Raw genomic sequence first — 12,853 nt, forward strand, 5'->3', positions numbered from 1 at the left:
TTACAAGTCATCAATATTAAAGGACCTTCCATACGCAGTGTCCGATGGGTAACAGACCTTTTACTTTAATGTCCAGTAATTAAATTATTTACGGTGAATGTGCAATTGCTGTATTGAGTTTCGTATTCCACAATTCTGCAGCAAAATATTGTTTTATGCATTCAATTATTTTGTAAGTGTATTAGAACCAATTAATTATCGAGCCTTTAAATGATTTTTAGTATTTACGACTGCTTTAATTACTGAATTAAATTGTTTAGTTAAATTTCTCATTGGGAATATTCACCTCATAACTCAACCAGACAATATATATATATATATATATATATATATATATATATATATATATATATATATATATATATATATATATATATATATATATATATATATATATATATGCGATATAATTTAGAAAAAATTGTATCGCAATTTTTTAATTGTTATTTTTCAATCATTAATAACAAAACACCAATACTTTTTTTTAAGAATTCAGACATTGCAATCCTTTGTATAACTGTAAAAAGTAATTTAATAAAAACGTGTCTTATTTATAGCAAAAATAATAGTTAAATTTACATAACACAAGTCCAGTGATACCTTTCCCTAAATTCTTTGCTCAGTTGATTTTTGATTTAAGCTGTGAGCCACAATTTGAGTTACGAGTGAGCTTCATATGCCCCGCCACCAGTTATTTGAAAACACTAACTAATTCATATCCGAAACATTCTAAAAGCTAGGACGGAACAAACTTCCACAGAGAAGTTTTTATTAAAGTGATAAATCTTATGCAATAATATCTATTTTCATATTATTTTTTGACATCTCATCAAAGATGAAGAAGAATATGGAAGTCTGGGTATTTACGGGGCTTACGACCGTCATAGGCTGGTTTAAGTGATCACTTTACACATGTGTAACATTCACCAATTCTACCCATTATTGACAACCACACTACTCAAATTCTTGGAAGTTCTATATATATATATATGAACCAATTTAGAAACCAAGTATTTGGACACACTAAAAATGTTGTAAATAAATTATCTGGTCAAATTATAAGCTTTATAATAAAAATGAAAATGGTATTTTCTGGCGTTTCTCATGTGTGTGATTATAATCCGGGATTCGGATCTCACATACTAATATAAGAGTTTCTGCTTAATAAAAAGCTTCTTTACATCTCACCAATAGATGTCTCTAGTGAAGTTTTAGTGATTCATGAACAAGGTTCATATATATAGAACTTCCAAGAATTTGAGTAGTGTGGTTGTCAATAATGGGTAGAATTGGTGAATGTTACACGTGTGTAAAGTGATCACTTAAACCAGCCTATGACGGTCGTAAGCCCCGTAAATACCCAGACTTCCATATTCTTCTTCATCTTTGATGAGATGTCAAAAAATAATATGAAAATAACTCCTGTAATTGGAGATAATCCAGATTTTGTCAACAAGTATTTGGACACACTCAAAATGTTGTAAATATGTATTTGTTATTTTACTAATACGTCTTGACTTTTTTTTAAACTCTTGTTTTTAAATAAAAATTGGGTGTTATTCGGGGTGGAGCGGATCTTTTTTCAATCCGTGGAAAGTAAACAAAACATGAGAAATTTGAGTTACAAACTTGTCTATGTGTCTCTGTAATTTAAAATTTTCAGTGGTTTTAAGGGGCAATTAATAATTTAGATCAGAACAAATTACTAAATTCAGCCAAAATTTTGTTCGCGCACAGATAAATTTTACAACATTTTGAGTGTGTCCAAATACTTGTTCACAAAATCTGGATTATCTCCAATTACAGGAGTTATTTTCATATTATTTTTTGATATCGATCACTTAAACCAGCCTATGACGGTCGTAAGCCCCGTAAATGCCCAGACTTCCATATTCTTTTTCATCTTTGATGAGATATCAAAAAATAATACAGATAAATTTTCATGTTTACTCCATCTTCTGTCGTGGTTTTATTTTACTGGTTGCAAAATTGCAATTGAAGATATTTCATGGACATCTTTCCTTATATTCTTATGATCGCGCAATTCACTGACCATTGTGCGCTTCTCACTTATATATATTCTATCAAACGTTTAATTTTGGTTACAATTATGTTTTGTTTTTATTTTTTAAATCTTTATCGTTTCAGAATTGTAATAGTTAGAATGTAAAATTTTATTTTGTACTTATAAGAGAATGGTAAACATTTGTAATTTCATGTCTTTTGCTTTGTACTATTGTATACCCGTTCATCACATAATTATGTAGGAACAAAAATATGCAACAACAAAAAATATGTAACAATTATTGATTGTATCGTATATAGTAATTTTTTTAAAACCTCGTTTGAATCGCTTTTAACCCTACAATGCCCCCTGATGCACATATTATGAATCGAACATTTTTCTCTCATTATTTTTATATTGGAATTTCGATTCTGTGTTACATTGATCATTAATCAAATGAAGACAAGGTACTCAGTTATGCGTTCCAGATTTCTGGATATTTTATGGGATAAGGATGACAAAAGTAAATGAGCGCAGCAAATGATATTACTGCTATATGGGAATGAAAATGGAGGAGGAATAATAAGTAGGAAAAGGAGAATAGCAGCAATGTCTAGAGTACTCGGGTTGCTTACATGTGCTCGTATTACCTTGTATGACTTGTACTGCTAATGTGAGTCCCTTAAGATAAATGAAACAAAAATGTATGCAGTGACAAAGTGAAATAAAATTTTCATGGGCATCACTATTCATATTTAAATGAAAACTAGTAGTTTGCGAAATTAACCGTTAAATAAAATGAAAAGAAAAATCTGTCATCAAATACTTTTGTATTCTGTACATTCCGGTACATATTTGATGTGTTTCTTATTTATTAAAAGAAAGAACATTGCAGGGTTAAAATGTATAATGTAAACACAAGATTCAACAATACATCCAATCAAAAAATTATTTTTCCAATTGTCCTGTTGATCTTGGAATAATAGATGTGGTTCATTATTCACAACAAAGTATATTTGCGTACATTAAAAATCTACATAATTAATAAACTGTAAAATAATTTAAGGTATTTTTACGTGTCAGAAAACTCCCTATAATTTACCAATGCATATTATAAAAAATATATATACTTATTAAAAAAACTGCAATATAATGTGATTTAATTTTGTTTGAAAAAAAAATTATTATCCTCCCATACTTCAATGAGGTTTCCTTGGTAAGTAGGATAATGAGTCATTTGATATTGTTGCATCAAAATGACATTCTGTAATCATGCTTACACTCATTGATACACTGACAACCTTTTTATTGACTGCCTGAATCGCATTACGGCTGTCCAAACTTAAAACACAGTAAGGGACATTTTTTTGTAGTACATTTTTTTTGCATTTTTGGACTAAGTAGAATCTACTTAGTCCAAAAATGCAAAAAAAACGTACTACAAAAAATAAAGTCCCTTACTGTGTTTTGAATTTGGACAGCCGATTAGTCATTAGTGTTTCCTTTTTAAAAAATAGTTTTTCTATGAATGCAACAGATAAGACTATGATTTCTTAATCTATGACTTTCTATGAACTTGCAGAGTCAAAATCAATTATGACAAAAATGAGCAATATCAATGTACAAAATATTCCTGACTTTAAATAATTTTATTAGTTATTTTTAGTTGCTGAAAAATTACAGGTATAGAGGTTAACTGCCACGTTTAATACCTTCGATTTGTCCTTTATATTAGTAACAAGATATCTCTCCATACAATAATTAGTAACTATTAAGGAAGTCGTCACATAATTTGATTGTGTAGGCTTCACATAATTAGCTTTTGATACATTTTTAATTGCTTCTATGTAAGTCTTTATTTGGAAGCACAATTCCTGAGCTCTGTCTCGTGTGACTAGATGCATGTGTGCTTTAATGGTATTACAATAACACGTACATGTATATATATTATTATAAACATATTTTTTATTTTACATGATGTAAAGTATTTAATTTAAATAAAATTTTAATGTTTTTTTATAAACACTGTTTTTTATTTAAAATTATCATTCATCTATATATCCATGACTATTCTCTTACACGGCTGTGAAATATGGCATTTTACAAGGGCCCAGAGCAGCCATGTACTTAACTTTGAGAATAGGTGTCTGCGAAGAATTTTAGGCATGCGGTGGTTTTACTTTGTGAAGAATGAAGAGATAAGGTGTAGGACGCAGGAAATCTTGGTCACAACTGTCGTCAAGAAAAGGCGATTCAGTTGGCTTAGCCATGTACTCCGCATACCTCCCAAGAGCCGCCATCAAGCTTGCCTCTTTTACAAGGAATCAGGTTCGCTTCGCCCAGAATGACCACTGCTGACAATTCTTCGGGATGCGGACCTGACTTGGGAGGATGCAACAGAGCTAGTGGCCGACAGAAAAGCCTAGAGACAGTTTGTGGACTCCATATGCTCCACATAGGGAGCGGATATGGTTTAATATATATCCATGATGATGCATAGAAAACTACAGCAATGTTTTATTTGACCCTTTACTCACAGTTGGCCCGCAGTCTGAGCTACCTTCGATAATACCTACCACACATTTGAAACACATTTATGCCAGCATTGTACGAGATTATTCAAACCTTACAGATGTTTGGTTTAAAAGAAAAATATCCTTTCGTAGTTATATGTTAAAATGGACTGAGGCGGTTACTGTAATCAGACAAAATGTGGGAGTGTCTCGCTTGCGCCACGTAACTCGGTTGTACCTTCAGTGCTCGTGGAGAGTGAGAGAAACGCTTAGTAAATACATTTGTTCTCGAAGAATTACATATTTTATTTATTTATTGCATTACATACACAATACTTATTACGTAATTTACAGGTCAATACACAGACACAATACTATAGATGACTACACATAAAGTAACATGTCATATTTTATAAATTGGGTTTATCTTACTAACTAGGGTGTATAGTAAGTATTAAAAATCAGACAAAAAAAACATTTATATAGAACAATATTTGGTCTTTCTAGTATTAAACTGGTGACTACATGCACGTTAGTTAACATCCTAACCGCTGCACTATAGAGGACTACATTTTTTTTTGTACATTAAAAGCATTGTTAACTTTGTGATATGGTAATATAACACTCTCCTTATCATTCATCGTTCACTTTGTGTACGATGAATGATAAGGAGTGTTATATTACACTTTCACACAAAAAAGTGGTATTACAAAAAGTGAATGATGAATGATAAGGAGAGTGTTAGACTACATTTATTATTGGTCTGTTATTTATTGTTTCGGCATTCACTTTGTGGTAAGACATGATTAAATTATAAATAAAACACCTGTTTTTTACCATTTGAGTATTATATTGTTACGAGTTTTGGAAGCTACAGATGCTTCCATCTACGGATTTGCATTTAAACTCATAAATACTAAACTCAGTTTATATTCAAACCCGTAGATGGAAGCATCTGTACCTTCCGTAACTAGTCATCTTTTTTTTCTTACCCTTATCCGCTCCCAATGGTGCATAGGGCACTGCATCATATAGAAGCAGTGTTATCTTAATCGTTAAATACACGAAGGGAAGGTGATCAGCCTTGCGCTTCACGTACCAGTCCAGGGTAAAATTAAATTAATATACTGAAAAATCTCTAATATTTATTTTACAAGTGGAAAAAACAGGAGTTTTATTTAAAACTCATTATTGGTCTGATGTATTTCTCAAATAAGCATTTAAAATACTTTGGAATATTTTTCACGTTGCACTGTAGCGTCGTTCCTGCTTGAGACGTTTCTTAGGAGTCTCTGTGATGCTGAGTTTCTCCCTCAACTCCTGATGAGTGGCAGAGGGCAGCGGGCGCAGAGGCGGGCGAGGTGGTCCCATAGACAACCGAGTGAGTTGCTCCATGGCAACCTTCATGGCGGGTACCCACTCACCTGTTTAATTGCAAATCTTTAAACAAATGATAAAATACAAAAAAATGTTTTTATAAAATGGAGTCATTATGTGCAAAGGCATAAACCCAAATAGTTCTGTACTTTGCCAATATTAACACGTTGACTGCCAACTACAAGATAACTCACAGATTGCGTTCTTTGCTAGGATGCCGACTACGAGTTATCTCCTACTGTGTTTACTTGCCATATTCGTGCAGCTACGATATAATTCCTAGTATATCAGTGCTAATATGGATAGATGGCGCATGGGAAGAGAAAAAAAAATCAATGCTAGCTATATGAACAGAAAATTTATAATTAAATGAACAGAAAATATAACAATGATTAAAAATTTTAATAATATAATATGATTAAATGAAATTGGCTTTTTTGGCCAGAATTCTGAAAATTGCAGTGGCAGTCAACGTGTTTACTATGATTATTTGAATTGAAACGTTATTGCAGTATAGGAAGTAGACATGTATCCTGGCTAGAATGGTGAATGTTATAAATGTGTAAAGTAATCACTTAACCAGCATATGATAGGTCATACGTCCTGTAATTACCCAAACTTCCATATTCTTCTTTATCGATGTTGAGATGTCAAAGTGTAAAAATAACTCCTAGGTGGAGAAACCCAGATTTGTAAACAAGTATTTGGACACACTCAAAATATTGTGAATTCTCAAATTTACTTACCAAATACGGTTATAATCTTGATCAATTTGTTCAGTTGATTTTGCTGCTCTATGGCTTTTGTCAAGTTGATCCTTTGTCCGTTATTATTAGTCATAGCCTCTATGATTAAACGACTGTAGGAATACAGCATACTGTACGTAGTTCCAATATAGGAACTGAAGCCTATTGCTAAACCTGCTGCCAAAACCTACAAATAAAAACAAATTACCAAAAAATTGGTTCGAAGTAAGTCTTCTTTTAAGCCTTAACTGCATCCAATGGCGTATAGGGTATAGCATCATATCAACACAGCTTCTTAATCGCTAATTACATGAAGGCAAGGTGATCACTTTTTTACTTCTAGTGCTAATATTATAGTGATATTTACTTATCTCAAATATGGATTAGGTACCTACTTGTAAAAAACCTTTTTTTTGTAATCTGGCAACAAAAAATTATTCCACTTCTAAATTTAAAGTTCTATAATCTAGGTAAAAAAAATTTAACAACAGTTCAAAATTAGTAGCAAATTTTTCAGCGTTGTTAATATTATTTTATTTTATATTGTTTTTTTTTATTATTTGATAACACTTGCCTGTGTGATAGAATATTTCCCAATTTTACTGCATTCTGTTTTATACCTTTCAGAGGCACTGTTACTCATTCAATTTCCTAGGAATAGAGGAATATTTTTTTGTTGCAGTTTAAGTTAATGGCATTTATTTGTAAACCAATAAATGAATTAATTTTCCCTGATAGTGTTCATCTGTTAGTTAAATAATTACAATAAAAAAAATAATAACAAGTGAGGGCGGTGGCTTATGGTAACTTTTGTTCTTTCAATAAATATGTTTTTTCATACTTGGTCTCCATTCAAAAATGCTGTCTTGCTGGTACCACAGGCTCTCAACACATCTGATGCTGTCTCCATGTCTGGCGAGGAGTAAATAATCCCTTGGAAATTTGCAATTTCCTTTGACGCCTCACTAATTAAAGTCACCATGTCCACTAGAAGTATTCTGGTGTTAACATGTGGAATTGCATGGGTTACATGGAACAAATTAATTAAAATAATCATGATTTTATGATACCTCAACATAAATATGTTCCAAAGTTTGTTAAGATGTGAACATAATTTAAATATTTAGTAAATGTGGTTATCATGAACCGAATGGTGAATGTTGTAGTGTATAAAGAGATCACTTATACTAGCCATAGCACTGTAAATATGGCTAGATTTCAATTCCTATTTATTACATTTCTATCTATGAATATAAATTTATATCTATGTTCTCAAATTATCTATAAGGAGTAAGTATCTACCTACTTATTCAGCTGTCAAAACTTATTTAAATAATAGCATTTAATTTTAGAACATGAATCAAGTTGGTACACATGGATTTTAGCAATGTTGCCAACAAAATGAAATGAAAAAACACTCTTGTAATATGATATGTAAAAAATATACCTTCAAATATAGATTTATTCATTCCATGACCAATCCAACATACAATCCAACATACTTTAACGTATCTCAACGGTTCCCTCTTGGTCTTGAAAATTTACCCATTAAAGATGTATTTAATAAAAAAATATATATTAAAAATCAATGGCACTCACGGGTAACTCCAGTTAAACTAGGATCATGATAATATAATAATGGTAGTGTAGATGCTTCATCAGCGATTATTTTTAAGTAATTTACTAAGTTTTCTACACTGGATGGTTTATTAAAAAAATCTGGTAGAGTCACAATAGAATCAGCTTTCTTGTTTTGGGCATGTCTTGCCTGTAAAGAATGATTTTTTCTACAAATTAATATTGCTATTATTATAATAAAAAACAATAATTTGTATATTAAATTGTATCAAATGCTTTGAAGATAGGATCCTTACCAATGCTTTAACATCAGGTAAGCACGCTCCTCCCACATGTACCATTAAATGCATTCCATATCTCTGTGTACTTGCTAACCATGTCTCTACCACCTTTTTGCGATCTTGTAAACTCATGGACATCCCTTCTCCACATGGTCCATTCACTAAATAAATTAATAAACCAATTTAAAATATAACAGGATGGGTATTTTGATGTCAACATGGATGAAATGTGTCATATGAATGGTGGTTTACTTTCAAGTATGAAGTAATATTTATAATAATTTAGGTAATTTATATAGTGCTATTTTTATAAAATAGTACCTTATAAAGACGTTGATGGTAATATGGTGATATGATGATATAAAACCCTTATCCGCACCCAAATGGTGCATAGGGCACTGTCGTATAAACGCAGTGTTATCTTGATCGTTTATACATGAAGGAAAGGTGATCAGCCCTCCGCTTCAGGTACCAGTCCATGGTAATTTTGAATAAATATTACAGTGAAAAAATCACTAATATTTATTTTACCCCCATTGGGAATCGAACCCGGAACCTCCAGAACGGTAACCGAGCGTGCTGACCATTACACTACGGAGGCGGACATAATAATGATCAATAAAATATAATAGGCGATATGATGATAATGATCGATAAAAAAGTAGGTAAGCTTTTAAGCTGGCTGCAAGCAGCAATGAACCGGAAGAAATGGAAAGAAGAAGAAGTTTTGTATCCAGCAGTGGAAGTCAGAGGGCTCATGAAGAAGGAGAGGAAGAAGCTTTTAAGTATGAAAACAAAATTATAGGCTCCTTGAAAGGAATAAATAAACTACATAAGCTATGATATAAGTAGGAATAGGATATTATCACTCTGGTGGAATATTGAATTTCACATTCTTATTTGACCCCACTTATACCCAGATAGCACAAATGCCACATGGGGTTAATACATTCATACCTTTTTCCTCAAATTCACACATAATATATTGTTAGACAAGGTTTGAAATTTTTGAGCGTGCTTATTTATATAATCATAAAATTGAAAGAAACCAGTATTTTTCTTAATTTCAGCTTAAAGGCAAGGAAAATTATGGTTCAGCTAATAATTTTAATTGGCAACCATGAAAATTTTAATCATAACCTCACCGAGAACTCCTTTGATATCTTCTGTATGCAAATGTTGAGCATATTTGTTTATTCCTTCAGGGTCAACATAACCATTATCTTTGAAAGGTGTAAACACTGGAGCCATTGCTCCTTGAAATCCAAAATGAACCTTAAAAACAACAAACGATACTTAAACAAAGTAATAAAATAATGGTAAAGGGAGATTAAACACAAACCGTATGTGTCGGGTTGTGGTCCCGTGGTTAGTGTTGCGGACTCTCGAGTCAGAGTTTCTCGGGTCAAACCCACAATTTAATACCTATTTCTAATAATGAGCCGCTTACGCTCACAGGAATAGTATGACATTGAAGTATTTTTGTAAATAATAAAAACACAAATATTTCTTTCAATTTAAAAAATAAAAAACTGTTATCCTCAAATAATCTTTCCATCATCCTCATATTTAGTTATTATAATTAATGATTACTAAACATTGGGAACCCAGCCAAACCTAACTCTATTTTATTTTTATTTTCTATACACACAAACAATAAAATTAATACTTTAATGGAACTGTATTTCAAATGTTCTTAATACTCACCATGTTTATTAAAAATAAAAAATCTGCTTTGAATACAAACACGCCATCAACTTAAAAAGAGCATTCAAAATACTCAGCTTACTTCACTTTGATGCTAAAACTAAAATTGATTATTTTACACATGTGTATACATTACATTGTGTATGTATGCAATATACTTGATAGTGTTTCCAGAGAGGAAAGCAACCAAAAACTAACATATCATAGGACTATGGTGTGTTTGTTAAAAAATAAGTTTTTACCTAATGGATTAAATAAATTGGTCTTTAATAAAAAGGTGACGATGAACACATATATGAATAATGAAAAAATGTATCTGGATCATAGATATGTGTCTATATAATTATAGACACATTTCTATGATCCAGATCCATTTTTTCATTATTCATATATCGCTCACTCCTTTCAAGAACGTCATAAATCAAAAAACTTAATTTTCAGGAGAATGTTTTTAAAGTTTAAAAAAATAATACAATGTATTAAAAATAAATATCAAGCCACTTATTGAACTTTTTACTGTGCAACAGATCTTTTTAGGTAAAACCTGAAGGTTTTTTTCTCCATTTGAAAAATATTTAGTATATTTAAAAAAATAATTAAACAATACCTTTTCTTCAAAATGCAAAACCAACACTTTCTGCCCTGTAGCGAGTAAGTATTAAGTTAAAAATATGGCGCTTTTGCTGGGATATATTTTGCTGGGCATTCCAAAAACATGCACAACTGAAAATTGTAAATTTTTTTATTTATGACGTTCTTGAAAGAAGTGAGCGATATGTGTTCATCATCACCTTTTTATTAAAGACACAATATGTATGTTTATTGTAACTGCAGACAGTTGGTAGAATTCCATTTTAAATTTTTGCGTAATTTATCCAAAATTAAACAAGGTTATTGGATTGAATTTTACTTACATATATATGATATTGTATTTTATTTACATATATATGATAATATGTGACGTGTTTCGTCTTATTAAGATATTATCAAGCACTCAAACACAAAACAGAGTGTCTTTATAATGTCTAAATAAGACGAAACGGGTCACATATTATCATATATATATATATATATATATATATATATATATATATATATATATATATATATATATATATATATATATATATATGGAAATAAAATAGAATTCAATCCAATTACCTTGTTTAATTTTGGATATATTACCCTAGACATATTAGGTTTCTATATGTTGGAAATGTTTGGGCCAAACATGTTATAATTTAAATGAATAAAAAAATGCCTATGATTGATGATCATAAATACTTTCAAATTTTATTTTATTAAAAAAAAAATCATTATATTTTAAAACTGGCTAGCTAATGTGTATTATACTCTTTGTGAAGGACATACAGGATATCTATAAAACATTTTGTGAATGTGTTATAATGGCTAAAACATCAGGGGAATTCAACCTTTTATTTAAAAATTTATTTAAATTTTGAAACTATTTACCATTATGTCAAAAAATGTTTATCAAATATGTATTGTGTTCCCTTATATAAAAATACAGCTATATATATTTACCCAACTAGGAATTGATCATGTTTAAAATCTATTTGCATCTAAAAAAAATAAATGCTAAAATATTATTTTCAAGAAAGAAGGGAAGTAAAACATTTAAATTAGTTATGAGGTTAATTATTAAAAATTACGGGTTGATGGTTAAAAATGTCGTGATGAATCCGTTATTGGTCACAAAACAAGTTTAAAGAGACAACCTATCATTTCTCATTACAAATAATTTTCGGTTTACTATATTTAAAAAGATATTATTTTTCAGTAGTGAAGTAAATATTGTGCTATATGAAAATAAATTATTGAAATTTAGGAATAATATACATTTTTTTAAATAGCAGATTTTTTGCTGTTGTTTTCTTTATGTATTGGGAAAAAAGGTTTAATGATTAAGAAAAGGAAAAACAAATTAAATAACAGGTTCATAATTTTTCTTCCATAAAATACTGGTTAGCATATTTGGCTACAAAGCCTGGATTTGATTCTCAGGGCAGTAAAAAATAAATATAAATATTTTTCACTCCATAATATAAACCTGGACCTGAAGGGCAGGATAGATAGCCTGGTCACTATATTTTTAACAATCAAGATAACTCAATTTCAATGCATTGATATGATGCAGTGCCCTATGCACCATTAAGTGCGGATAAGGGTTAGAAGAAAAGTACTTAAATCTGGTTAGATATAATAACATATGTATTTAAATACAAATTGATATGGTACTCTATAAAAATATCAGAATCGATGGTTACTGATCCCTGAAATAACTTTACATGTACAAGGTCACAGTATCAAAAGTGACTGCTGTGAAAAGTTCAAATAGGATTTTTTTTTATCATTTTACACTTTAAAATGAAACACACATCAAAAAAGTATTTGTTGAATGCTATGAGTACATCCACATCAACAATAAAATAAATATAGAATAAAGTGAATTTAAAAACAATGATGAAATAAAAACACATTTTTTATTACTGATGTTTTTGATACATTTATTAGTGCATACATTTTTGATTGGTTGTAATTTAATCAATAGAATTATTGAAATAATGGAAACATTTTAACTTAGTTAAGTCCATTTATAATTTAAGTTTCACGCGGTACCAGTTT

The 12,853-nt window shown here is 30.3% G+C and overlaps 1 protein-coding gene across 2 annotated transcripts; it reads right to left on the bottom strand.

Moving 5' to 3' along the window:
* Nucleotides 1-4,791: 4,791 nt before the first annotated feature.
* LOC148310775 (N-acetylneuraminate lyase-like) lies at nt 4,792-10,315 on the bottom strand. Of its 2 annotated transcripts, XM_088257733.1 has the most exons (9): nt 10,208-10,286; nt 9,646-9,775; nt 8,516-8,661; nt 8,241-8,409; nt 7,483-7,628; nt 6,642-6,828; nt 5,480-5,942; nt 5,203-5,398; nt 4,800-5,142 (listed from the first exon to the last, which is right to left on the bottom strand). In XM_088257733.1, the coding sequence occupies exons 1-7, from the start codon at nt 10,208-10,210 to the stop codon at nt 5,761-5,763; spliced, it is 963 nt and encodes a 320-aa protein (XP_088113859.1). In that variant the 5' UTR covers nt 10,211-10,286; the 3' UTR covers nt 4,800-5,142; nt 5,203-5,398; nt 5,480-5,760. The 2 variants fall into 2 exon arrangements, with proteins under 2 accessions (XP_088113858.1, XP_088113859.1); XM_088257732.1 differs by having other exon boundaries at nt 4,792-5,142; nt 5,203-5,942; nt 10,208-10,315.
* Between the last annotated feature and the right edge of the window lie 2,538 nt (nt 10,316-12,853).

The sequence above is a fragment of the Brachycentrus maculatus genome, unplaced genomic scaffold (assembly GCF_059751285.1).
Source record: "Brachycentrus maculatus isolate JH-2025_06_01 unplaced genomic scaffold, ASM5975128v1 h1tg000087l, whole genome shotgun sequence".
Classification (NCBI taxonomy): Eukaryota; Metazoa; Arthropoda; class Insecta; order Trichoptera; family Brachycentridae; genus Brachycentrus; species Brachycentrus maculatus.